This window comes from Salvelinus alpinus, chromosome 36 (assembly GCF_045679555.1).
Source record: "Salvelinus alpinus chromosome 36, SLU_Salpinus.1, whole genome shotgun sequence".
NCBI classification, from domain to species: domain Eukaryota; kingdom Metazoa; phylum Chordata; class Actinopteri; order Salmoniformes; family Salmonidae; genus Salvelinus; species Salvelinus alpinus.
This window is the reverse complement of record NC_092121.1, coordinates 19,206,479-19,233,163: the sequence shown is the minus strand read 5'-3', so window position 1 is coordinate 19,233,163 and position 26,685 is coordinate 19,206,479. Positions and strand designations below refer to the sequence as shown.

Sequence of the window (26,685 nt, the reverse complement as noted above, 5' to 3'; positions counted from 1 at the left end):
AGAGGTGGAGATGACTAGCGGGTAATTTGGTTTTGACATGTATAGACGATTTGCATTTCTGTAGAAATACGTTCAAAATCCATGATATACACAGTTGAATTTAGAAAGATCTGAAAATAACACTTAAAAAAAAAATCATAAACCATATTTAGGCCTAAACATTTAACGACCCACTCTGCACAACAAACATTAAATAGTGAAATATGTTGAAGACAAAAAGGAATATTTGTGATATACATAGTTTATTATGGGGGGTCACGGTCAAAAAGCCAGTGTGAGCAATAGTGAGTTTTGAGCTGTGAATGACGCAGTTCTCATACTAGACACCAGAGGGGGAGAATGTTTCACTGTAGCCTACAATATGAGGCTGGAGAAGTTATTAGTCCTTCTCTGATTTCCATACATGCCGGGTCTAACATTGAATGTGAGTGTAATTTTAATGTGGGTCAATGTAAAATGAAATCACGACTGTGCCCTCATGAGTGTGTGCGCGTGCGCTCCCATGCATGATCAATTAATTGTATAGCCCCGCGCGTGAGTGTGCGCGTGAGAGCTGCGAGATTATTTCTTTAAGACCCAGCACCTTTTTATCCGAGGGGGGAGGAATGGATGGAGAGAATGAGGAGAGAGAGAAAGACGGGGGTTGTCTATGGTGAGGTGTAACGTCGCCAGTGCCATCGTTTACATGTGTGAGAAGGGAGAGGGGAGGCGGTTGCTTGCTGGCAACTGGGTTTTCACGGCTATACGACTTTTAACCGCGAGATGCCCGGATGGGGTAAATGGGAATTATGTATGTTTTGCTTTCGACGATGACCAGGGTGAGATAAGAATATTAATACAATATTGGTATCTGACATTTAATGAATGTTGTGAGATGGAGCTGTGCATGATCTGCCAGCTGTTTTTGAGGAGAGGGATGGAGAGGGGGCGAGGCAGTGGAGTGTAACGCCTAACATTAGGTGTAACGGGATGCTTCATTGCCTACAATATAATTGGGGCATTTAAGAATAGAAGAATGCATGATCCTTAATTTGTGTGTATAGCCTTTATTTCGTTTTCAGAATGATTTGCAGAGGCCATTGGAAGGGAATCGGATGGGAAGAGGCTATAGGCTACATAGCCTAAATACATGACATCTTCTGTTTTAGTTTATTCACGTCGCTTTTCTGTTGTGACTGTGGTTTTCATTTATTAGGCCTAACATAGACCCTTCTCGCTAAATATGTTTTCAGATTGTAGCGTACATGACAGTGTGAGACAGAGGTTATTATGAGACAGAGATATATACCCTTCTACAGACTACACATAGTCCATAATTACAATGATGACAATTTAAATTCAAATACGTTATGAGACTGCCCCGCATAAATACATGTCTGTCTGTCTATCTCTGTAGACTATTAAGGGATACATCCGGCTCGTTTATTTTACCCATGATCCCCCTACTGAACGAGATGGCCAGGCTAAGGCTACAGCGTAACCCTCCATGACTCTCATTTCCGTGTATAACGCGCATCCATGATTAGCATTATGACTAATCGGCTGTATGGACAGATAAGAGCAGAGACCGATGAATACATAGCTTCAGACAGACGTGTGCAACGGAGTAGGTTGCCGTAGATGCTGGACAGAATTAATAGGCTCCAACTATGTATTCTCCTGATTAGTCATTGTGGTGGAACAGAGATAGGTGTGTGTGTGTTTGATGTCCAATGAATGTGTGAAGTGTGTGTGTGTGTGAGAGAGATGAGAGATAGAAAAGAGAGAGAGAGAGCGTGTGTTTGTGTGCATGCCTGCATGCGTGTGGAGGTTGATTAGACAGATTTTTTTTTCATCAAGTCAAATGCTTTCATTGTGCAATACATAAACTACAGTAGGTGTCTTAATTGTCTGGCCTGCTCTGTAAACAGCTGCTTCCAACTGGCTATGACAGATTTGATTGAGTCATTATCATCTGGTTTTGTGTCTGTACTGGCCACTCCATCATCTCACCTGGTCCACCCACATCTCAGAAAAGGGGTTCTCCACTTCCTCCTCTTCCGGCCTGGATTGTTTTTATGATGTTGGTTACAAACAAACTGTTCTCTAAAATCTGTTGCATTATTAGATCCAAGGATGAGGCTCTTTCAACTTGTCAATTACAATTATATAAGTTGATTGAGAGCCTTGAGAGTTTAATGGAAAAACACTATAATTTATCTTCCTTTCCCCGGTTTCTCTCTTCCTTTCCCCCGTTTCTCTCTTCCTTTCCCCTGTTTCTCTCTTCCTTTCCCCTGTTTCTCTCTTCCTTTCCCCTGTTTCTCTCTTCCTTTCCCCTGTTTCTCTCTTCCTTTCCCCTGTTTCTCTCTTCCTTTCCCCTGTTTCTCTCTTCCCTTCCCCTGTTTCTCTCTTCCCTTCCCCTGTTTCTCTCTTCCCTTCCCCTGTTTCTCTCTTCCCTTCCCCGGTTTCTCTCTTCCTTTCCCCTGTTTCTCTCTTCCTTTCCCCTGTTTCTCTCTTCCTTTCCCCTGTTTCTCTCTTCCTTTCCCCGGTTTCTCTCTTCCTTTCCCCTGTTTCTCTCTTCCTTTCCCCTGTTTCTCTCTTCCTTTCCCCTGTTTCTCTCTTCCTTTCCCCGGTTTCTGATCATCTTGTTCTCTATTTTCCAGCTGCTTCTCTCATCTGTCTGAAGACCACCCTGGTGTGTCCGAGGCCATCCACTACACCTGCCCTCCCTCTTGCCCCTTCCCTAAACTCTTAGACACCCCCATGGACTCCTCCTAACTCGTCCTACCACTCTAGACCTTGCCTTTGGAAACCTAACTGCACCCCACCTAAAGACACACACCGCACCCCAAAGGTACCTCACAATTACCTGGGCCCTGTCACTCAGCCAGACTCACTGAGACAACCAATCAGTTGTTATCACCACAAGCAGAGAGCCAATCAGGTGTTTGCCAGACACAGCAGAGCTATTCCTATTGTAGCAAATCATCCAAAGGAGCTAATTTGGTGAAGCCAGGAAGTAGAGATGAGGAAGTAGCAAGGTGCAGAGTGACAAGCCGTTAACCAACCAAACACAGGCCTGTTAGTGATGACTGTGACGTCTTATTCATAGAGAGGTGAGGTACAGAGGAGAGAGAAGGGTAACAGAGTGCCACCATTCTGCTTGCCTGTCTACCAACCTCTCTCACATAGTAACAGGAGAAAAGGACAAGGACACAAACAAAAGAGAGAGACCAAGGGCCAAAGCTAGGCAGAGAGAAATAGAGAGAGAGACAAAAGAGAATAGAGTGGCCTTCACACCTTACCTCATACAAGCATACACACTTGAAAAAAATTTCTGTTAGCTCCTTGAAGCAAATTCTCCCAGAACAATCCCACACTCTCCACCGACACCCACCAACTTTCAGCTAACACCCCACACACTCTCCACCGACACCCACCAACTTTCAGCTAACACCCCACACACTCTCCACCGACACCCACCAACTTTCAGCTAACACCCCACACACTCTCCACCGACACCCACCAACCTTCAGCTAACACCCCACACACTCTCCACCGACACCCACCAACTTTCAGCTAACACCCCACACCCCACACACTCTCCACCGACACCCACCAACTTTCAGCTAACACCCCACACACTCTCCACCGACACCCACCAACTTTCAGCTAACACCCCACACATTCTCCACCGACACCCACCAACTTTCAGCTAACACCCCACACACTCTCCACCGACACCCACCAACTTTCAGCTAACACCCCACACACTCTCCACCGACACCCACCAACTTTCAGCTAACACCCCACACACTCTCCACCGACACCCACCAACTTTCAGCTAACACCCCACACACTCTCCGGTCTCAAGATGATGTGCGAGGTGATGCCCACCATCTCTGAGGATGGGCGTGGCGGGAGTGGGGGAGGGCCTTCCTCTCCGGGAGGGAGTGGCGGGGGAATCGGAGGCGGTATGGGGGGTATGGGGGGTGGGTACGGGGGCAGAGGAGAGCCCCGGGGCGGAGGTGACGAGGGGGGCAGCACAGGGAATCTGGAGTCTCTGATGGTGAACATGCTGACGGAGAGGGAGAGGCTGCTGGACAGCCTGAGGGAGACCCAGGACAGTCTGGGGACAGCCCAGCTTCGACTCCGAGACCTGGGCCATGAGAAGGACTCCCTCTCGAGACAGCTGTCCATCGCCCTACCACAGGTACACACGGGGAGGGGGGGGGTGTCTGTGTCTGTGTGTGTGTGTGTGTGTACATTCGTGCGTCCGTGTTTGCGTGTGCACTAGCATTTGTGGCTGCCTGTGTGTATGTGTTTCTGTGTGCATGAGTGTGTGTTGTATGTGTGTTTACATACTAAGTGTGAGATCTGGACAAAGAATCTATAGAGACTTTCCTGTTGCCTCGCTGCAAACACGTTGTGAATGTGAACAAGAGAGAGTGAGTGTATACAGTGCATTCAGAAAGTATTCAGACCCCTTGACTTTTTTCACGTTATGTTACGTTACAGCCTTATTCTAAAATTGATTAAATAAAATATTTCCCTCATCAATCTACATACAATATCCCATAATGACAAAGTAAAAACAGGTTTTTAGAATAAATTAAAAATTAAAAACTGAAATACCTTATTTACATAAGTATTCAGACCCTTTGCTATGAGACTCCATCCTGTTTGTTTGGGCTCGGGTGCATCCTGTTTCCATTGATCATCCTTGAGGTGTTTCTACAACTTGATTGGAGTCCACCTGTGGTACATTTAATTGATTGGACATGATTTGGAAAGGCACACACCTGTCTATAAGGTCCCACAGTTGACAGTGGCCTCCATCACTCTTAAATGGAAGAAGTTTGGAATCATCAAGACTCTTCCTAGAGCTGGCCGCCCGGCCAAACTGAGCAATTGTGGGAGAAGAGCCTTGGTCAGGGAGGTGACCAAGAACCCGATGGTCACTCTGACAGAGCTCCAGAGTTCCTCTATGGAGAAGGGAGGACCTTCCAGAAGGACAACCATCTCTGCAGCACCACCAATCAGACCTTTATGGTAGAGTGGCCAGACGGAAGCCACTCCTCAGTAAAAGGCACATGACAGCCCGCTTGGAGTTTGCCAAAAGGCACCTAAAGGACTCTCAGACCACGAGAAACAAGATTCTCTGGTCTGATGAAACCAAGATTGAACTCTTCGGCCTGAATGCCAAGTGTCACGTCTGGAGGAAACCTGGGACCATCCCTACGGTAAAGCATGGTGGTGGCAGCATCATGCTGTGGGGATGTTTTTCAGTGACATGGACTGGGAGACTCGTCAGGATCGAGGGAAAGATGAACAGAGCAAAGTACAGAAAACCTGCTCCAGAGCGCTCAGGACCTCAGACTGGGGAAAACGTTTACCTTCCAACAGGACAACAACTCTAAGTACACAGCCAAGACAACACAGGAGTGGCTTCGGGACAAGTCTCTGAATGTCCTTGAGTGGCCCAGCCAGAGCCCGGACTTGAACCTGATCGAACATCTCTGGAGAGACCTGAAAATAGCTGTGCAGCGACGCTCCCCATCCAACCTGACAGAACTTGAGAGGATCTGCAGAGAAGAATGGGAGAAACTCCCCAAATACAGGTGTGCCAAGCTTGTACCGTCATACCCAAGAAGACTCGAGGCTGTAATCGCTGCCAAAGGTGCTTCAACAAAGTACTGAGTAAAGGGTCTGAATACTTATGTAAATGTTATATTTCAGTTTTTTATGCTCAGACCTTAACATGGTTCTGGTTTTATGTTGCTTCTCTTATCCATACTGAGCTATCCTGCTATCTACTGGACTCACCAATGAGCTGTTCAGTTATTTACTGAGTTGTTCCATCTGTACTTAGCTGTTCCGTCTGTTCTTGTTGGTATGTTCCTGCTCCTACGGACCACTTCTGGTGCATACTGAGCAGGGCTGTGGCTGAATCATGACTTAGACATGATGACAGACTGTTACATATTATTGGCGGTTCCATTCGATTGAGTAAAGACCTCTATAATACCCAGGCCAATATTAGCCCACATCCTTATGCCCGTGGCGTAATCATTCTAGTGTGACTGACGCCACTGAACATGCGAAAAGGACTCCATCTTGGATTTCAGACAGGCAGTCTCCCTGGATGCCTAAGTGGAGTGATGCGGTTTATTTTGTTAGAACCCATATGTTCTCTGAACTATTGAAAGCAATAACAGATGTGATAGGACAATGTGTTCTTACTGAGAATGACTGGACATTAAAGGGCCATATTACCTCACTGAGAGGGGGATCAATATGGTGCATACATCTACGGACACACACATACACACATGATGCGAGCAGCACAGAGCGCTGTGATAGATTCAACACTAGAGGTAGCAGCACAGAGCGCTGTGATAGATTCAACACTAGAGCGAGCAGCACAGAGTGCTGTGATAGATTCAACACTACAGCTAGCAGCACAGAGCGCTGTGATAGATTCAACACCAGGGCTAGCAGCACAGAGCGCTGTGATACATTCAACACTAGAGCTAGCAGCACAGAGCGCTGTGATAGATTCAACACTAGAGCTAGCAGCACAGAGCGCTGTGATAGATTCAACGCTAGGGCTAGCAGCACAGAGCGCTGTGATAGATTCAACACTAGAGCTAGCAGCACAGAGCGCTGTGATAGATTCAACACTAGAGCTAGCAGCACAGAGCGCTGTGATAGATTCAACACTAGAGCTAGCAGCACAGAGTGCTGTGATAGATTCAACACTAGAGCTAGCAGCACAGAACGCTGTGATAGATTCAACACTAGAGCTAGCAGCACAAAGTGCTGTGATAGATTCAACACTAGAGCTAGCAGCACAGAGTGCTGTGATAGATTCAACACTAGAGCTAGCAGCACAGAGCGCTGTGATAGATTCAACACTAGAGCTAGCAGCACAGAGCGCTGTGATAGATTCAACACTAGAGCTAGCAGTACAGAGCGCTGTGATAGATTCAACGCTAGGGCTAACAGCACAGAGCGCTGTGATAGATTCAACACTAGAGCTAGCAGCACAGAGCGCTGTGATAGATTCAACACTAGAGCTAGCAGCACAGAGCGCTGTGATAGATTCAACACTAGAGCTAGTAGCACAGAGCGCTGTGATAGATTCAACACCAGGGCTAGCAGCACAGAGCGCTGTGATACATTCAACACTAGAGCTAGCAGCACAGAGCGCTGTGATAGATTCAACACTAGAGCTAGCAGCACAGAGCGCTGTGATAGATTCAACGCTAGGGCTAGCAGCACAGAGCGCTGTGATAGATTCAACACTAGAGCTAGCAGCACAGAGCGCTGTGATAGATTCAACACTAGAGCTAGCAGCACAGAGCGCTGTGATAGATTCAACACTAGAGCTAGCAGCACAGAGTGCTGTGATAGATTCAACACTAGAGCTAGCAGCACAGAACGCTGTGATAGATTCAACACTAGAGCTAGCAGCACAGAGTGCTGTGATAGATTCAACACTAGAGCTAGCAGCACAGAGTGCTGTGATAGATTCAACACTAGAGCTAGCAGCACAGAGCGCTGTGATAGATTCAACACTAGAGCTAGCAGCACAGAGCGCTGTGATAGATTCAACACTAGAGCTAGCAGTACAGAGCGCTGTGATAGATTCAACGCTAGGGCTAACAGCACAGAGCGCTGTGATAGATTCAACACTAGAGCTAGCAGCACAGAGCGCTGTGATAGATTCAACACTAGAGCTAGCAGCACAGAGCGCTGTGATAGATTCAACACTAGAGCTAGTAGCACAGAGCGCTGTGATAGATTCAACACTAGGGCTAGCAGTACAGAGCGCTGTGATAGATTCAACACTAGGGCTAGCAGCACAGAGCGCTGTGATAGATTCAACACTAGAGCTAGCAGCACAGAGTGCTGTGATAGATTCAACACTAGGGCTAGCAGCACAGAGCGCTGTGATAGATTCAACACTAGAGCTAGCAGCACAGAGAGCTGTGATAGATTCAACACTAGAGCTAGCAGCACAGAGCGCTGTGATAGATTCAACACTAGGGCTAGCAGCACAGAGCGCTGTGATAGATTCAACACTAGAGCTAGCAGCACAGAGAGCTGTGATAGATTCAACACTAGAGCTAGCAGCACAGAGCGCTGTGATAGATTCAAAGCTAGAGCTAGCAGACCAGAGCTCTGTGATAGATTCAACACTAGGGCTAGCAGCACAGAGCGCTGTGATAGATTCAACACTAGAGCTAGCAGCACAGAGCGCTGTGATAGATTCAACACTAGGGCTAGCAGCACAGAGCGCTGTGATAGATTCAACACTAGAGCTAGCAGACCAGAGCGCTGTGATAGATTCAACGCTAGGGCTAGCAGCACAGAGCGCTGTGATAGATTCAACACTAGAGCTAGCAGCACACAGAGCGCTGTGATAGATTCAACACTAGAGCTAGCAGCACAGAGCGCTGTGATAGATTCAACACTAGAGCTAGCAGCACAGAGCGCTGTGATAGATTCAACACTAGGGCTAGCAGTACAGAGCGCTGTGATAGATTCAACACTAGGGCTAGCAGTACAGAGCGCTGTGATAGATTCAACACTAGAGCTAGCAGCACAGAGTGCTGTGATAGATTCAACACTAGGGCTAGCAGCACAGAGCGTTGTGATAGATTCAACACTAGAGCTAGCAGCACAGTGCGCTGTGATAGATTCAACACTAGGGCTAGCAGCACAGAGCGCTGTGATAGATTCAACACTAGAGCTAGCAGCACAGAGCGCTGTGATAGATTCAACACTAGGGCTAGCAGCACAGAGCGCTGTGATAGATTCAACACCAGGGCTAGCAGACCAGAGCGCTGTGATAGATTCAACACTAGAGCTAGCAGCACAGAGCGCTGTGATAGATTCAACACTAGAACTAGCAGCACAGAGCGCTGTGATAGATTCAACACTAGAGCTAGCAGCACAGAGCGTTGTGATAGATTCAACACTAGAGCTAGCAGACCAGAGCGCTGTGATAGATTCAACACTAGAGCTAGCAGCACAGAGCGCTGTGATAGATTCAACACTAGAGCTAGCAGCACAGAGCGCTGTGATAGATTCAACACTAGGGCTAGCAGCACAGAGCGCTGTGATAGATTCAACACTAGAGCTAGCAGCACAGAGCGCTGTGATAGATTCAACACTAGGGCTAGCAGCACAGAGCGCTGTGATAGATTCAACACTAGGGCTAGCAGCACAGAGCGCTGTGATAGATTCAACACTAGAGCTAGCAGACCAGAGCGCTGTGATAGATTCAACACTAGGGCTAGCAGCACAGAGCGCTGTGATAGATTCAACACTAGGGCTAGCAGCACAGAGCGCTGTGATACATTCAACACTAGAGCTAGCAGACCAGAGCGCTGTGATACATTCAACACTAGAGCTAGCAGCACAGAGCGCTGTGATAGATTCAACACTAGGGCTAGCAGCACAGAGCGCTGTGATAGATTCAACACTAGGGCTAGCAGCACAGAGCGCTGTGATAGATTCAACACTAGAGCTAGCAGCACAGAGCGCTGTGATAGATTCAACACTAGGGCTAGCAGCACAGAGCGCTGTGATAGATTCAACACTAGAGCTAGCAGCACAGAGCGCTGTGATAGATTCAACACTAGGGCTAGCAGACCTGAGTGCTGTGATAGATTCAACACTAGGGCTAGCAGACCAGAGCGCTGTGATAGATTCAACACTAGGGCTAGCAGCACAGAGCGCTGTGATAGATTCAACACTAGCAGGGTTCATTGAGTGCGTCTGCTCAGAGTGTGCCGCCACTGCCGAGAGAGAGGGAGAGTGGAGAGACAGATTGATAGAGAGAGAGGGCTGCAGAGTGAGAATAAGAGCATGGTACAGAGAGAGAACTGGTGGTATGAAACACACACACAGACTAACAAATCAGGCCAATTTGCATATTGTTGCATACTAATGATGGAGCTTCTGGCGTCTATTCTTAGGTGTTCTGGGTTATCACATGGAGAGATAGAGATGGATGAAGGATTGTGAGGATGAGAGCGAGTAGGCCATGTGAGAGGATGAGAGGGAGAGATGGAGGCTTGGTACATTCGAGAGACACCTTGAGGTAGTTTATGATCACATTGTGTCTTGGACTGTGGAGGGGGAGTGAGACAAGGATAGAAAGAGAGAACTCTAGAGAGAGAAAGCATATAATTGTGGGATATTGGTGCCAAAACTGTCTTTTCAGCTAGAATCAATCCCAGAATTCCAAATTCCTATGGGTCTGCTCTGTACCATCTCTCTTCCTTTTCCCCAGTCTTCTTTTTCCCTTTTCCCCTGTTGTCTTTTTCCCTTTTCCCCTGTTGTCTTTTTCCCTTTTCCCCTGTCTTCTTTTTCCCTTTTCCCCTGTCTTCTTTTTCCCTTTTCCCCTGTCGTCTTTTTCCCTTTTCCCCTGTCTTCTTTTTCCCTTTTCCTCCTGTCTTCTTTCCCCCCTTTCTCCTCTATCAGTAGTTACCACTGATGTGCACACTGACAGCCCAGTCCCTAATATTCCTACCAGTCCACTGAACACAATAATCAACAATGTTATGTTATAATGCTCCAGGGCATGTAGAATTACACCATATACTGGAAGAGCTGGACTGAGCACCAATGCTTCTCAGTGGCTTGTGGGAACGCCCATGATTCAGTCTTCACATGCTCCAGGACACGGGCGGTTGCATGTCTTTCCTTACTGTGACACTGATAGTCAATGTGTGTCACGGCTTGGTCACGCACGGGTAAAGTCCATCTGAGCCAAGATAGCCGACAGGACAGAGGATGGTACAGTGTCATATGTGGCCATATGTCAGCCTAGCCTACACAACATGGCTGGCCCCGCCATGGCCACAACAGAATGGCCATGAGGTGTTCACTGGAGGGTTATGAGCAACCCAGGCCAGGAACATAGACATTATCTGCTCCCAGATATACGTAGTTGGAAACTCAACGTCATACTATAGTCGACTCAGTGGTGGGGGGTTCAGTGGAGGCTGGTGGGAGGTGCTATAGGAGGACGGGCTCATTCTAATGGCTGGAATGCATGGAATGGAGTCAAATGTGGTTTCCATATCTTTGTCTGTGATCCCCTTCTATTTATCCCATTCTAGCCATTACAATGAGCTAGTCCTCCTATAGCTCCTCCCACCAGCCTCCACTGTGTGTGTATGTGTCACACCAGTGTGTCACAGGTCTGTAATTTAAATGTTTGTATTTTCTTTTTGAAATGTTTTGGTGCTTAATTGTGTCTTGTTGAACTGTTTGTAATTGTGCTGTATGTATGTGTGCTAATGTACTGTATATGATTATGGCTACATACAGTGTATCGTGAGTAACGCCGCCCCCTTGTGTCTCTGCAGGAGTTTGCAGTGCTGACCAAAGAGCTGAATGTCTGCCGGGAGCAGCTGCTGGAGAGAGAGGAGGAGATAGCAGAACTCAAGGCAGAGAGGAACAACACACGGGTAAGTCTGTTTCTGTGTGTGTGTGTTTGTGTGTGTGTGCGCGTGTGTGTTGAATTGTGGGCTTGAGTGTACGTCTTTGTGTCTATTGATGTGTGCATGTGTTTACGCTTGAGTATGTCTGTATACCTATATGTTATACAGTTCAGTTTGTATTTGTATTTATTATGGAGCCCCATCAGCTGCTGCCAAAGCAGCAGCTACTCTTCCTGGGGTCCAGCTAAATTAATGCAGTTTATACAATTTGAAAAACATTACAATACATTCAGGGATTTCACAACACACTGTGTGCCCTCAGCCCCCTACTCCACCACTACCACATCTACAGTACTAAATCCATGTGTATGTTATTGTGTGTGTGTGTAAGTGTCTGTGCCAATGTTTGTTGCTTCACAGCTGTTCCATAAGGTGTTTTTTTAATCTGTTTTTTAAATATACTTTTACTGCTTGCGTCAGTTACTTGATGTGGAATAGAGTTCCATGTAGTGATGGCTCTATGTAGTACTGTGTGCCTCCCATAGTCTGTTCTGGACTTGGGGACTGTGAAGAGACCTCTTGTGGGGTATGCATGGGTGTCCGAGCTGTGTGCCAGTAGTTTAGACAAACAGCGCGGTGCATTCAACATACCTCAATACCTCTCATAAATACAAGTAGTGATGAAGTCAATCTCTCCTCCACTTTCAGCCAGGAGAGATTGACATGGATATTATTAATATTAGCTCTCTGTGTACATCCAAGCGCCAGCCGTGCTGCCCTGTTCTGAGCCAATTGCAATTTCCTAAGTCCTTTTTTGTGGCACTTGACCACACAACTGAACAGTAGTCAAGGTGCGACAAAACTAGGGCCTGTAGGACCTGCCTTGTTGATAGTGTTGTTAAGAAGGCAGAGCATCACTTTATTATAGACAGACTTCTCCCCATCTTAGCTACTACTGCAATTTGTTTTGACCATGACAGTTTACAATCTAGGGTTACTCCAAGCAGTTTAGTCATCTCAACTTGCTCAATTTCCACATTATTTATTACAATATTTAGTTGAGGTTTAGAGTTTAGTGAGTGTTTTGTTCCAAATACAAAGCTTTTAGTTTTAGAAATATTTAGGGCTAACTTATTCCTTGCCACCCACTCTGAAACTAACTGCAGCTTTTTGTTGAGTGTTACAGTCATTTCAGTCGCTGTAGTAGCTGACATGTATAGTGTTGAGTCATCCGCATACATAGACACTCTGGCTTTACTCAAAGTCCGTGGCATGTCATTAGTAAAAAATTTAAAAAGCAAGGGGCCTAAACAGTTACCTGGGGGAATTCCTCATTCTAACTGGATTGTATTTGAGAGGCTTCCATTAAAGAACACCCTCTGGGTTCTGTTAGACAAGTAACTCTTTATCCACATTATAGAGGTGGGTGTAAAGCCATAACATATGTTTTTCCAGCAGCAGACTATGATTGATAATGTCAAAAGCTGCACTGAAGTCTAACAAGACAGCCCCCACAATCATTTTATCATCAATTTCTCTCATCCAATCATCAGTAATTTGTGTAAGTGCTGTGCTTGTTGAGTGTCCTTCCCTATAATCATGCTGAAATTCTGTTGTCATGTAGCTCAGATCCTTATTCCAAGTGGCCCCTGCTCTCTGTGTGTCTAGCTGCTGCTGGAGCATCTGGAGTGCCTGGTGTCTCGTCATGAGCGCAGTCTGAGGATGACAGTGGTGAAGAGGCAGGCCCAGTCTCCTGCCGGGGTCTCCAGCGAGGTGGAGGTCCTCAAGGCCCTCAAGTCCCTGTTCGAACACCACAAAGCCCTGGACGAGAAGGTGTGTGTGTGTGTGTGTGTGTGTGTGTGTGTGTGTGTGTGTGTGTGTGTGTGTGTGTGTGTGTGTGTGTGTGTGTGTGTGTGTGTGTGTGTGTGTGTGTGTGTGTGTGTGTGTGTGTGTGTGTGTGTGTGTGGTAAAGGGCTGGACAAGAAGGTCAGTCTGGGTGCTAAATGGAGGAGTGAGTGGGCTGGCTCCACAGGATGTATTCTTAACCTTCTGTACTAACATCCACCTCTCTCTCCCCTTCACTCCCACTCTCTTTCTCTCTTTCCACTATCTCGTCTTTCTCTCCCCCTTTGTCTGTCTGGGACTTCCTTAGGTGCGAGAGAGGTTACGTGTGGCTCTGGAGCGAGTGACTGTTTTAGAGGAAGAGCTGGAGTCCTCCTCAAATGAGGTGAGTTATCCTCCTCTGCTCGTTCTCCTTTTCCTCTCTCCGCAGATAAAGCATATTTTCTAAACCTTTCTGTTCTCCATCTCTACCTAGTGCCATTCTCTACGAGACCAAATCAAAAGACGCCAACAAGGCTTAGAAAATGGGAAAGAGGTGAGGGGATTTATGCTGTATTGGCTGAAGTAAATGTTGAAGTATTAGTGTCTCATGTGCTGCATAGTTTGCTTGGAGTTTAAGGAGTTGCATCACATTTCCATCTTTATATGATATTGTCTTTTCCTTGTCGTTTTCCTCCTTCTTCCTTTCACAGCGGCTGCCCAATGGACCCTCTTCCATCCTGGAGGATGGAGAGATTGACAGAGAGAGACAGAGAGAAACAGAGATAGAGCGGCAGAGAGCAGAGCTGGCCCAGCTGAAAGAAAGACTGGCCCTCATGTGCAGACAGGTGAGTGACAAATAGAGATAACTAACAGTTTGAGTCATACATACACCAGACATACATGTGTTTTAAGGAATAGGACTTTCATAGATGTGATACTAACCCAGATGGTGGCTTCTTGTGTGTAACTATTATGTCACCCTCCAGGTTGGAGAGATCGAGGAACAGCTGACTGCAGCTAGGAGGGAGGTGACCAAGTCAGAGGAAGCCAATCAGAAACTGCAGAGGGATGTGAAGGAGGTGAGCTCTACTTCCCAATTGGTTGAAAATACACTTGTGTGTCAGCATCTCATTGCGCTAGAGAGAAATTTGTGTCTGTTTTCCCTACTCTATTAGAGAAATGTAACAGTTTCCTGTGGCAACAGAGCCATTTTCCTACTTGGCAGCAATAACTGCTACTGTACTGTACTGTATGTGTGAGACTTGCCCTGTAGCCATGGGGACAGTATCACTAGTAAACAGGCAAGCGCGTGGATAGAAGCTGCGTGGATAGAAGCTGGCGCTGTCACTCACACAGCTGATTGGTGGCTTGGTACTGGGAGGAACTTTGGGACTAGTGGTCCCAGAGCCACCCAGTCACCACACCCCCTACCTCCTCCTCCCTCCTCCTCTCCCTCCCATTCCTCCTCCTCCTTCTTCCCTCCTCCCCCTCCTCCTCCTCCTCCAGGACTTGTGCAATAACATCTGTCACTTGGCAGAGACGTGTTTCCTCTGTCAACAACTTCCTTCAACTAATCATTATCATACTTCAGCTACAGTTATAGTGGTTTAGCCAGCAGCGCCAAGTCCCTTTGATCATGCCCAACTTTTATGTTATTTTCTCCCTCTTTTTATTTCTCTCTTTTCCTCTGTCTGTCTGTCCCTCCCCTTTCTCCTCTCTATCAGGCTCTTTGTCAGAGAGAGGACATGGAGGAGAGAATAACTACTTTAGAACGCAGGTAAATACAACTGTCTATCCACCCCCCCTGAATACACCAGGGAATGTCTTTTGCCATAGGCAATTGTGTCTGTTGTGTTCAGTTGTATGACATTGCCTTCGAGGTGTGTCTGCGGTATGTCATTGTGCTGTGTGCCTGCAGGTACCTAAGTGCCCAGAGGGAGGCGACGTCTCTCCACGACATTAAAGACAGGCTGGAGAATGACCTGGCCAGTAAAGACTCCCTCTACAGGCAGGTGGGTGAAGCGACCTGCTTTCTCCTGGTTGTTTCTGCTAGTGGAGAGGATTTGTAGTTTAGCAATGATAAAAGCTCAATTCCTTCTCCTCCTCCTCCTCCTCCTCCTCCTCCTCCTCCTCCTCCTCTTCCTCCTCCTCCTCCTCCTCCTCCTCCTCCTCCTCCTCCACTCCTGCAGAGTGAGGAGAAGAACAGGCAGCTCCAGGAGCGTCTAGACGATGCCAAGCAGAAGCTGCAGCAGACCCTGCAGAGGGCCGAGACGCTGCCTGAGATAGAGGCCCAGCTCGCCCAGAGAGTGGCTGCACTCAACAAGGTACACCACCTCCACTACCTGTGTGTGTGTGTGTGTGTGTGTGTGTGTGTGTGTGTGTGTGTGTGTGTGTGTGTGTGTGTGCGTGCGTGCGTGCGTGCGTGCGTGCGTGCGTGCGTGCGTGCGTGCGTGTGTGCGTGCGTGAGTACCTCCAAGCGTGCATTCGTGTGTAAAATTGACAGCACGCTCAAATCAAATTAATATCAAATCAAAATCTGAAATAAATAAATAGCTGCTACGAGCCCTGCATGATAATGGATGCTGCTTCATCACAATGTTCATCACACTGTTCATCACACTGTTCATCATACTGTTCATCATACTGTTCATCACACTGTTCATCACACTGTTCATCATACTGTTCATCACACTGTTCATCACACTGTTCATCACACTGTTCATCACACTGTTCATCACACTGTTCATCACACTGTTCATCATACTGTTCATCACACTGTTCGTCATACTGTTCATCATACTGTTCATCACACTGTTCATCATACTGTTCATCACACTGTTCATCACACTGTTCATCACACTGTTCATCATACTGTTCATCACACTGTTCATCATACTGTTCATCACACTGTTCATCACACTGTTCATCATACTGTTCATCATACTGTTCATCATACTGTTCATCATACTGTTCATCACACTGTTCATCATACTGTTCATCACACTGTTCATCATACTGTTCATCATACTGTTCATCATACTGTTCATCATACTGTTCATCACACTGTTCATCACACTGTTCATCATACTGTTCATCATACTGTTCATCATACTGTTCATCATACTGTTCATCACACTGTTCATCATACTGTTCATCATACTGTTCATCATACTGTTCATCACACTGTTCATCATACTGTTCATCACACTGTTCATCATACTGTTCATCACACTGTTCATCATACTGTTCATCATACTGTTCATCATACTGTTCATCATACTGTTCATCACACTGTTCATCACACTGTTCATCACACTGTTCATCACACTGTTCATCATACTGTTCATCACACTGTTCATCATACTGTTCATCACACTGTTCATCACACTGTTCATCACACTGTTCATCATACTGTTCATCACACTGTTCATCACACTGTTCATCATACTGTTCATCACACTGTTCATCACACTGTTCATCATACTGTTCATCACACTGTTCATCATACTGTTCATCACACTGTTCATCATACTGTTCATCATACTGTTCATCATACTGTTCATCACACTGTTCATCATACTGTTCATCACACTGTTCATCACACTGTTCATCACACTGTTCATCACACTGTTCATCATACTGTTCATCATACTGTTCATCACACTGTTCATCACACTGTTCATCACACTGTTCATCACACTGTTCATCATACTGTTCATCACACTGTTCATCATACTGTTCATCACACTGTTCATCACACTGTTCATCACACTGTTCATCACACTGTTCATCATACTGTTCATCATACTGTTCATCACACTGTTCATCATACTGTTCATCATACTGTTCATCATACTGTTCACATTGTAGTTCAGCCTCAGGTGCAGAACATGTCAAGAGCTGTATGATAGTTAATTGCTTGTATCATAAAACTGTAATTTATAACAAACATGATTGTCAAGGAGATGTAAATGTCTCAATCATCAGCGTAACCCTAAAGAACCAATTATGTAGTACTTGTTGAGGCAAGATGGCTGAAATGTCACTCCAAATAAGATTCATGTACACTGACATCAGTGGAGGCTCCTCAGAGGAGGAAGGGGAGGACCATCCTCCTCAGTGAATTTCATAAAAAAAATTAAATTGTAAAACATTTCAGTTATCCTTTTTAGATAAAACTATACTAAATATAATCACATGTCACCAAATAATTGATTAAAACACACTATTTTGCAATAACATCACTCTGTAATGTAGCACCATGGTGTAGCTGGGGGACAGCTAGCTTTCTATTCTCCTCTGGGTACATTGACTTCAATACCAAACCCCCAAAATGGTTCTCACCCCCTTCCATAGACTTACACAGTAATTATGACAACTTCCGGAGGACGTCCTCCAACCTATCAGAGCTCTTGCAGCATGAACTGACATGTTGTCCACCCAATCAAAGGATCCGAGAATGAATCTAGTACTGAAAGCATAAGCTACATCTAGCTAGCACTGCAGTGCATAAATGTGGTGAGTAATTTATTTTGGGTAACAGAAAAATACTGCATGAAAGCTGACTCAAAGAGAGAGAAAGACAATAGTTGAACAGTGTTGAACATATGAATTTATTCCACTTTGAGTTTCACTTACTTAGCTAGCAAATGCAGCTAGCTAGTTTAGCCTACTCAAACACCCTGCTCAAACAGAGGGATGCTATGTTAGCTAGCTGGCTATGACTATCCAACATAACACTGAAACTCTTCCAAGTCAAGGTAAACTTTTACTAATTTATTGCCACCGGGGCCCGCCGGTGTAACGTTACTTCATGATTGTAGCGGGTTTACTATTGTGCTAGTTGTATTAGCTATGTTGACTATGACGTTACTTTAGCTAATATGGTGACAACATGTAGGCTATGAGTAGCGGTTATGATATGGTTTGGCTTGGAAAGGTTTTTTCGCCTGGTCACATAGGGGGACAAGGTGAGAGGAGGAGAGCGCATGGATGCAAGAAGAATACAAAGTGGCTGCTATGAAAGTGAACTGTGTTTACGAGTGATCAGGGGTGTATTCATTCCGCCGATTTTGTTGGAAAATGTTTCTTAAACGGAAGCAAATGGAACAAAACGGGGATGAACATACCTGAATTTGTACAATAGAAACTCTTGTTTGCAACTGTTGGACTAATGATTACACCCTATATCAGCTAGAAGCAGGCAAGAGTGTGCAAGGCGGTATTGAATGTGTCACTGTCTGTCCATGTGTCACTGTCTGTCACCTCAAAATTTTCTCTTGACCTGTGTGCACCTAATTTGTAAACTTTAATTCATAGGCTAAGTTGTAGCAACCTCATGAGGGTATAGGTAAAATTTGAGTATCCTGTAGTAGCCTAAACCTTTCGCTGTTACATTGAACTGGGTGAATGGAATATGAATGACAGTCATCCAATATGCTGTAATAGAAATAAGGCCATGCTCATGAAAAACTCAATCTTAAACAGCACTGACCGCCACTGACTGACATCTGCAAACAGATCAGAAGGGAATGTGTATGCTAGAAAACATCCTACTGTGTTTGACTATGATCTGCACAGACAGGGGATCACTTAAATCAAAAGGTTGACCCAACCCAAGGTTGCGCAGTCATAATTATGTTCTATCAACATTCTGACATGCTGCCTGTTTTGACTCCCCACCCTCCTCTTGCATCACAGGCTGAGGAGCGTCATGGTAACTTTGAGGAGCGACTGCGACAGATGGAGGCGCAACTAGAGGAGAAGAATCAGGAGTTACAGAGGGTGAGTCATGCTCGCTCTCCCTTTTTCTTTTTCTCCCTTTCACCCCCTCTTTCATACCATTCCTTTATCACTCTTTACTCTACAATGGCATACTAATTTTCTAAACCCTATTTGTCAGTCTGTATTCAGATCCCAATCTCCTTCTCTCTCACTCAGTCAAGCAGAAAGGTCGCTGTTAACTCTCCGCCCACCCTCTGTCCTTCCATTTTTCTATTTTACTCTCTCCCTGCCTCAGGGCAAGGGAGGCACACAGAGTTTCCAAACTGGAGAGGCCTTGTCCAAGATGTCAACAGGATCAACAGTAGAAACAATAACAGACATGAAAATACCTCACTATTTAGCTCCCTAATCTCTGTCTTTTCTCTTTCTCTTTCTCTTTCTCTTTCTCTCTCTCTCTCTCTCTCTCTCTCTCTCTCTCTCTCGCTCTCTCTCTCTCTCTCTCTCTCTCTCTCTCTCTCTCTCTCTCTCTCTCTCTCTCTCTCTCTCTCCCTCTCTCTCTCTCGCTCTCTCTCTCTTTCTCTCTCTCCTTTCCCTAGGCGAGGCAGAGGGAGAGGATGAATGATGAACACAACAAGCGTCTGTCTGACACGGTGGACAAGCTGCTGTCTGAGTCTAACGAAAGGCTTCAGCTCCATCTCAAGGAGAGGATGGCTGCCCTGGAGGACAAGGTACTACTTACCGGCCCACTCACACCCACTCACACGTCTTCACACTTAGCATAGTTCCCACTCAAAACTGTCAACACAATCCTCTTCATCCAGTTTCTATTCAAGACTGTTGTCACTTCAATATTAAACCCACTCTGGCTCTAAACAGCTACTATGGAATACAGTTCGGACCTCATGGCATTGATAATGTGTAATTACAGATATGTTGTTGTTATGCAGTAGACCTAATAAAGTTTTTTTTAATGGTGATCCTTTCAGAATGCTCTCTCTGAGGAACTTTCTAACATGAAGAAGATCCAGGACGACCTTCTAGCAAACAAGGTATATCAAGAGATAATTCAATTTTTACATACTTTAATTAAATATTTCAATTGTATTAACTTATTCTCTCTTTCTTTCCCTGTTTCAGGACCAGCTGATAGCCGAGCTGGAGAGGATTCAGCTGGAGTTGGACCAGCTCAGACTGAGACCCGGCGGGTCCTGCTATTCCAGGTCTCCCTCCCTTCCTCAACACACCTCCTACACATCAACCTACACACCTCCAACACACCTCATACAGCTGCTGCCTATGAATGTGGCTGGCAGTATTGTAACCAAGTAGTATAAGTGGTTTGCAGTGTTATGTGCTTCCTATAACCTCTCTCCTAGTCTCAGTATAGGTCCAGGTGTGGCCTATACATATGGAGCAGAGAGGCTGGATGAATGTACATTCCAGTTATCTCTCCCACTCACTGTCTATATCAGTCTATCTCTCTCTCTCTCTCTCTCTCTCTCTCTCTCTCTCTCTCTCTCTCTCTCTCTCTCTCTCTCTCTCTCTCTCTCTCTCCCCTCCCTCCCTCCCTCCCTCCCTCGCCCTCTCCCTCCCTCCCTACCTCTCTCAGGTCTCTCCCAGGCAGTGCCCTGGAGCTGAGGTACTCCCACGGGGGCGGCTCACTCCCCACGGGCTCCACCGCTCACCTGGATCACTACGGTAACGCCAACACCGTGGCCGTGGTCAGGCGGACTCACCGCGGGCGCTGGAGCACAGCCCGGGAGGACACCAGCAAGGTCAGAGGTCACATGATCACATGATCACCTTTGACGTGTCTAATATTGATAATGATATAGTCACATTGATATAGTTGATATAGTCACAAGCATCACAACCCAACAAACTGAACCTTCTCTGTGTGTATGTGTGTGTGCATGCTTGCTTGCATGTGTGTGTGTGTGTGTGTGTGTATGTGTGCAGTACGGGGACTGGGACAGTGGGTCAGCGCTGCTGAGGACCGGGTTTGAGGGGGGTGTGGACCACGGTTGCTCTGACGATGAGGACGACAGAGAGACACTGTTTGGCTCGGAGCTGTTGTCTCCCAGCGGACAGACTGACGTCCAGACACTGGCCATCATGCTGCAGGAACAACTAGAGGCAATCAACAAGGAGATCAAGTAAGGGAGGTGGAGGAGTGTACAAGCAGTTTAGGTCAAGCAGTTTAGGTCAAATGCAGGTGGAGAAGATTCATCTGAGGTTTCTTTTCATTTTCTCATTCAAGACCAACATTCAAGACCAACATTCAAGACCAACATTCATTGGTCTTCCGTCTGACATGCTCCTAAATCTCCCGTCTTTCCCTCGTCTCCCCTTTTCACTTTCCTCTGTTTACCCTCTCTCTCTCCGACCCGTTTGTCTGTCTGTCTATCTCTCTCTCTCTCCCTCCCTCTTTCCCTGCCCCCCCCCCCCCCCCCCCCTCTCTCTGTCAGGTTGATCCAGGAAGAGAAGGAGAGTACAGAGTTGCGGGCGGAGGAGATCGAGAGCAGGGTTAGCAGTGTGGCTCTGGACGGTTCCCCCATCCCACCCTCCTCCCTGGGGAGGGACAGTATAGGACGCGGCTTCATCCCTCAATCCCTCACCTCCTCCACCCTGGCCTCCCCTTCTCCCCCCAGTTCTGGGGTCTCCACCCCTCGCCTGTCCCACTCCCCTCACCGCGAGACAGATAGACAGGTACAGCTGCTCTGTCTGTGTGTCTGTGTGTCGGTGTGTTGGGAATGTGTGAGTCTTTGTGTGTGTGTGTCAGTGGAGGCTGCTGAGGGGAGGACGGCTCATAATAATGTCTGGAACAGAGCGAATGAAATGGCATTAAACAAACACATTTTTGATAACATATTTACAGTATTTCACTTTTTAATGTGTATGGTATTGCTTACTAGGTGTTGTCCCATGAATTCTGTAACCACTCCCTCTTTAAATCAGGGTTTATTGGAAAAAGCTGTTCAAAAGAGGACATTGTATTATCATTTCTTTGTACTCCCTGACAAAGGCCATGCAGCCGAAACGCATCAGAGTTTTTAAACTTTGTTTCCATTGAACATGCCATACTAATAAAGGCATTTTAATTAATTATATGAAGAGTGCCTTGGTCCTCCTTTCTTTTTGATGACCCATCTACCCCTTTTACCAAAGAGCACCTTCTGTCTACCAAAATCTACTATTGTGTACTTGTACCCTTCCTCCTTTTTCTACATGGAAGCCATGTTTGGAAGTATTTGATATCATTCCACTCATTCCGCTCCAGCCATTACCACAAGCTCATCCTCCCCAATTAAGGGGTCACCAACCTCCTGTGGTGTGTGTACATGCGTGCGTACAGTATACATACTGTATAAGGCCCCTAAATGTGTTCCAACGTTACACTCCAGAACAACAAAGAGGATGATCGGTCCCTTGCCCTTCTTGACTCCACCCCTCCACCCACCCCCCGAGCGCTGCGACTAGACAGGATGACCCTCACCCACCCAGGGGCCATGATGGACGACCCCAGGGAATTTCGCAGGTATGACAGCCAATCATCACCGAGGAAACCCTGTATTGCTCGTATGGTTTGTTCCTTCCCTGTTTCTCTTATTCCTTCTGTCTCTTCTGTCTCTCAGTCTGTCAGCAGACGGCAGCAGTTCCAACAGCAGTCAGGACTCTCTCCACAAAGCCAGTAAAAAGAAAAGCATCAAGTCTTCCATCGGCCGCCTTTTTGGGAAGAAGGAAAAGGGAAGGATGGGCCCGGCTGGGCGAGAGTCTGCCTCTCTGGGTGAGAGAGAATTTAAATTATACTTGAAAAACTACATATCCCATGACTTTCCTTTAAATGTGTTTGAACTGCAACAGGTCAAAGTCCACCTGGTGTTGACACCCATATTTGTAGTCTTTGTAACCCCTGACCCCTTGTGTCTCTCAGCCTCTACGCCTTCTGAGGACCTGGGTACTGGGGATTCTATGGGACTGACCAAGGGAAGCATGACAGGAACTGTTGACAACCGCCGCAGCAAAAGGAAGTGAGTCTCAGGGAATATCACCCTCCGATTCATTTCTCTCCTGAAGTCATTTCTCTTTCCGCTCTCTGTTCCACTGCTTTTCTTCCACTCTTTCAGAAAGCACTTTTCGTTTTATGGTTATTCAACCTTTGTTTCCCCCGGTCTCTCTCTCCCAGACATGAGCTGCTGGAGGAGGCGTGTCGTCAGGGTCTTCCCTTTGCATCCTGGGATGGACCCACTGTGGTCTCCTGGCTAGAGGTAATCATAGATGTTTGATAGATAGATGGGAAACCTTTATAGCCATATAAACCCTCACGATCACTACATTCTAGCCAATCTGTTTCTAGCTCACCTCTTTCCCTCTCTACTCCAGCTGTGGGTGGGAATGCCAGCGTGGTACGTGGCAGCCTGTCGTGCCAACGTGAAGAGTGGCGCCATCATGGCCAACCTGTCTGACACAGAGATCCAGAGGGAGATTGGCATCAGTAACCCCCTGCACCGCCTCAAACTGAGACTGGCCATCCAGGAGATGGTGTCCCTCACCAGCCCATCTGCCCCGGCCAGCAATCGCTCTGTTAGTAGTCTCACTAGTACACACTCACAGAACACAAACCATGTAGGCACAATTATAGAGGTACACATGATACTATATTGATATACACACATATACATACAGGCAACTGCCAAAATAAAGGAAACACCAACATAAAGTGTCTTAATAGGGTGATGGGCCCCACGAGCCAGAACAGCTTCAATGCACCTTGGCATAGATTCTACACGTGTCTGGAACTCTATTGGACAGATGTGACACCATTCTTCTATGAGAAATTCCATTATTTGGTGTTTTGTTGTTGGTGGTGGAAAACGCTGTTTCAGGCGCCACTCTAGAATCTTCCATATGTGTTCAATTGGGTTGAGATCTGGTGACTAAGACGGCCATGGCATATGGTTTACATCGTTTTCATGCTCATCAAACCATTCAGTGACCACTCGTGCCCGGTGGATGGGTGCATTGTCATCTTATGGGGGCATAGCCACGGTAGCCAAAATAATGGCCTGCCCAACATTTTTATACATGACCCTAAGCATAATGGGATTTGAATTGCTTAATTAACTCAGGAACCACACCTGTGTGTTAGCTAGCACCTGCTTTCAATATACTTTGTGTCCCTCATTTACTGAAGTGGTTCCATTATTTTGGCAGTTACCTGTATATGCACATTTACATTTATGTGCAGAGATTAACATACAAATGTTACATGCATTCACAGCAGACTCATCAACACACAAACAATTGAGTTTTTCTGACGATCATATTTTCTTTCTTTCCTGTCTTGTGACCACAGTCGACCAGTAACGTGTGGATGACCCATGCTGAGATGGAGTCGTTAAACGCAGCCACCAAACCGGTAAGTATGTCCTGTTATGTTAATGTCTCAACATTTTCGAGACATTTAACATTGACGTTCATCTAACATTGACATATATCACAGGAGGTTGGTGGCACCTTAATTGAGGAGGACGGGCTCATAGTAATGGCTGGAACGAAATGAGTGGAATGGTATCGAACACATCAAACACATGGTTTCCATGTTAAATAACTGAAATACCTTATTTATCTAAGTATTCAGACCCTTTGCTATGAAACTCAAAATTGAGCTCAGGTGCATCCTGTTTCCATTGATCATCCTTGAGATGTTTCTACAACTTGATTGGAGTCCACCTATGGTAAATTCAATTGATTGGACATGATTTGGAAGGGCACACACCTGTCTATATAAGGTCCCACAGTTGTCAGAGCAAAAACCAAGCCATGAGGTTGAAGGAATTGTCTGTAGAGCTCCGAGACAGGATTGTGTCGAGGCACAGACCTGGGGAAGGGTACCAAAACATTTCTGCAGCATTGAAGGTCCCCAAGACCACAGTGGCCTCCATCATTATTAAATGGAAGAAGTTTGGAACTACCAAGAATCTTCCTAGAGTTGGCTGCCCGGCCAAACTGAGCAATGGTCACTCTGACAGAGCTCCAGAGTTCCTCTGTGGAGATGGAAGAACCTTCCAGAAGGACAACCATTTCTGCAGAACTCCACCAATCAGGCCTTTATGGTAGAGTGGCCAGACGGAAGCCACTCCTCAGTAAAAGGCACATGACAGCCCACTTGGAGTTTGCCAAAAGGCACCTAAAGGACTTTCAGACCATGAGAAACAAGATTATCTGGTCTGATGAAACCAAGATTGAACTCTTTGGCCTGAATGCCAAGCGTCACGTCTGGAGGAAACCTGGCAACATCCCTAAGCATGGTATGGTAGTATGGAAGCATGGTAGTGGCAGCATCATGCTATGGGGATGTTTTTCAGCAGCAGGGACTGGGAAACTAGTCAAGATCGAGGGAAAGATGAACAGAGCAAAGTACAGAGAGATCCATGATGAAGACCTGCACCAGAGCGCTCAGGACCTCAGACTGGGGTGAAGGTTCACCTTTCAACAGGATAACAACCCTAAGCACACAGCCAAGACAATGCAGGAGTGGCTTCGAGACAAGTCTCTGAATGTCTTTGAGTGGCCCAGCCAGAGAAGAATGTGAGAAACTCCCCAAATACAGGTGTGCCAAGCTTGTAGCGTCATAACCATGAAGACTTGAGGCTGTAATCACTGCCAAAGGTGTCTGAATACTTACAGTGGGGCAAAAAAGTATTTAGTCAGCCACCAATTGTGCAAGTTCTCCCACTTAAAAAGATGAGAGAGGCCTGTAATTTTCATCATAGGTACACTTCAACTATGACAGACAAAATGAGAAAAAAAAATCCAGAAAATCACATTGTAGGATTTTTAATGAATTTATTTGCAAATTATGGTGGAAAATAAGTATTTGGTCAATAACAAAAGTTTATCTCAATACTTTGTTATATACCATTTGTTGGCAATGACAGAGGTCAAACGTTTTCTGTATGTCTTCACAAGGTTTTCACACACTGTTGCTGGTATTTTGGCCCATTCCTCCATGCAGATCTCCTCTAGAGCAGTGATGTTTTGGGGCTGTTGCTGGGCAACACGGACTTTCAACTCCCTCCAAAGATTTTCTATGGGGTTGAGATCTGGAGACTGGCTAGGCCACTCCAGGACCTTGAAATGCTTCTTATGAAGCCACTCCTTCGTTGCCCGGGCGGTGTGTTTGGGATCATTGTCATGCTGAAAGACCCAGCCACGTTTCATATTCAATGCCCTTGCTGATGGAAGGAGGTTTTCACTCAAAATCTCACGATACATGGCCCCATTCATTCTTTCCTTTACACGGATCAGTCGTCCTGGTCCATTTGCAGAAAAACAGCCCCAAAGCATGATGTTTCCACCCCCATGCTTCACAGTAGGTATGGTGTTCTTTGGATGCAACTCAGCATTCTTTGTCCTCCAAACACGACGAGTTGAGTTTTTACCAAAAAGTTCTATTTTGGTTTCATCTGACCATATGACATTCTCCCAATCTTCTTCTGGATCATCCAAATGCTCTCTAGCAAACTTCAGACGGGCCTGGACATATACTGGCTTAAGCAGTGTGACACGTCTGGCACTGCAGGATTTGAGTCCCTGGCGGCGTAGTGTGTTACTGATGGTAGGCTTTGTTACTTTGGTCCCAGCTCTCTGCAGGTCATTCACTAGGTCCCCCCGTGTGGTTCTGGGATTTTTG

At 46.2% G+C, this 26,685-nt stretch overlaps 1 protein-coding gene across 1 annotated transcript in view; it reads left to right on the top strand.

Moving 5' to 3' along the window:
• The first annotated feature begins 556 nt into the window (after nt 1–556).
• LOC139564797 (liprin-alpha-3-like) overlaps nt 557–26,685 on the top strand; it is a 33,327-nt gene continuing 7,198 nt past the window's right edge. The window contains exons 1-24 of the mRNA XM_071384625.1: nt 557–818; nt 2,643–4,192; nt 11,367–11,468; nt 13,110–13,274; nt 13,594–13,668; nt 13,759–13,818; nt 13,976–14,110; nt 14,252–14,344; nt 14,990–15,042; nt 15,184–15,277; nt 15,455–15,589; nt 18,966–19,049; nt 19,586–19,717; nt 19,976–20,038; nt 20,127–20,209; nt 20,599–20,764; nt 20,949–21,145; nt 21,458–21,698; nt 22,394–22,527; nt 22,625–22,776; nt 22,924–23,020; nt 23,176–23,257; nt 23,373–23,573; nt 24,346–24,408. Of these exons, the coding sequence (XP_071240726.1) occupies nt 3,854–4,192; nt 11,367–11,468; nt 13,110–13,274; nt 13,594–13,668; nt 13,759–13,818; nt 13,976–14,110; nt 14,252–14,344; nt 14,990–15,042; nt 15,184–15,277; nt 15,455–15,589; nt 18,966–19,049; nt 19,586–19,717; nt 19,976–20,038; nt 20,127–20,209; nt 20,599–20,764; nt 20,949–21,145; nt 21,458–21,698; nt 22,394–22,527; nt 22,625–22,776; nt 22,924–23,020; nt 23,176–23,257; nt 23,373–23,573; nt 24,346–24,408 (2,946 nt within the window). The 5' untranslated portion in view covers nt 557–818; nt 2,643–3,853. The remainder of the gene's footprint in view (nt 819–2,642; nt 4,193–11,366; nt 11,469–13,109; nt 13,275–13,593; nt 13,669–13,758; nt 13,819–13,975; nt 14,111–14,251; nt 14,345–14,989; nt 15,043–15,183; nt 15,278–15,454; nt 15,590–18,965; nt 19,050–19,585; nt 19,718–19,975; nt 20,039–20,126; nt 20,210–20,598; nt 20,765–20,948; nt 21,146–21,457; nt 21,699–22,393; nt 22,528–22,624; nt 22,777–22,923; nt 23,021–23,175; nt 23,258–23,372; nt 23,574–24,345; nt 24,409–26,685) is intronic.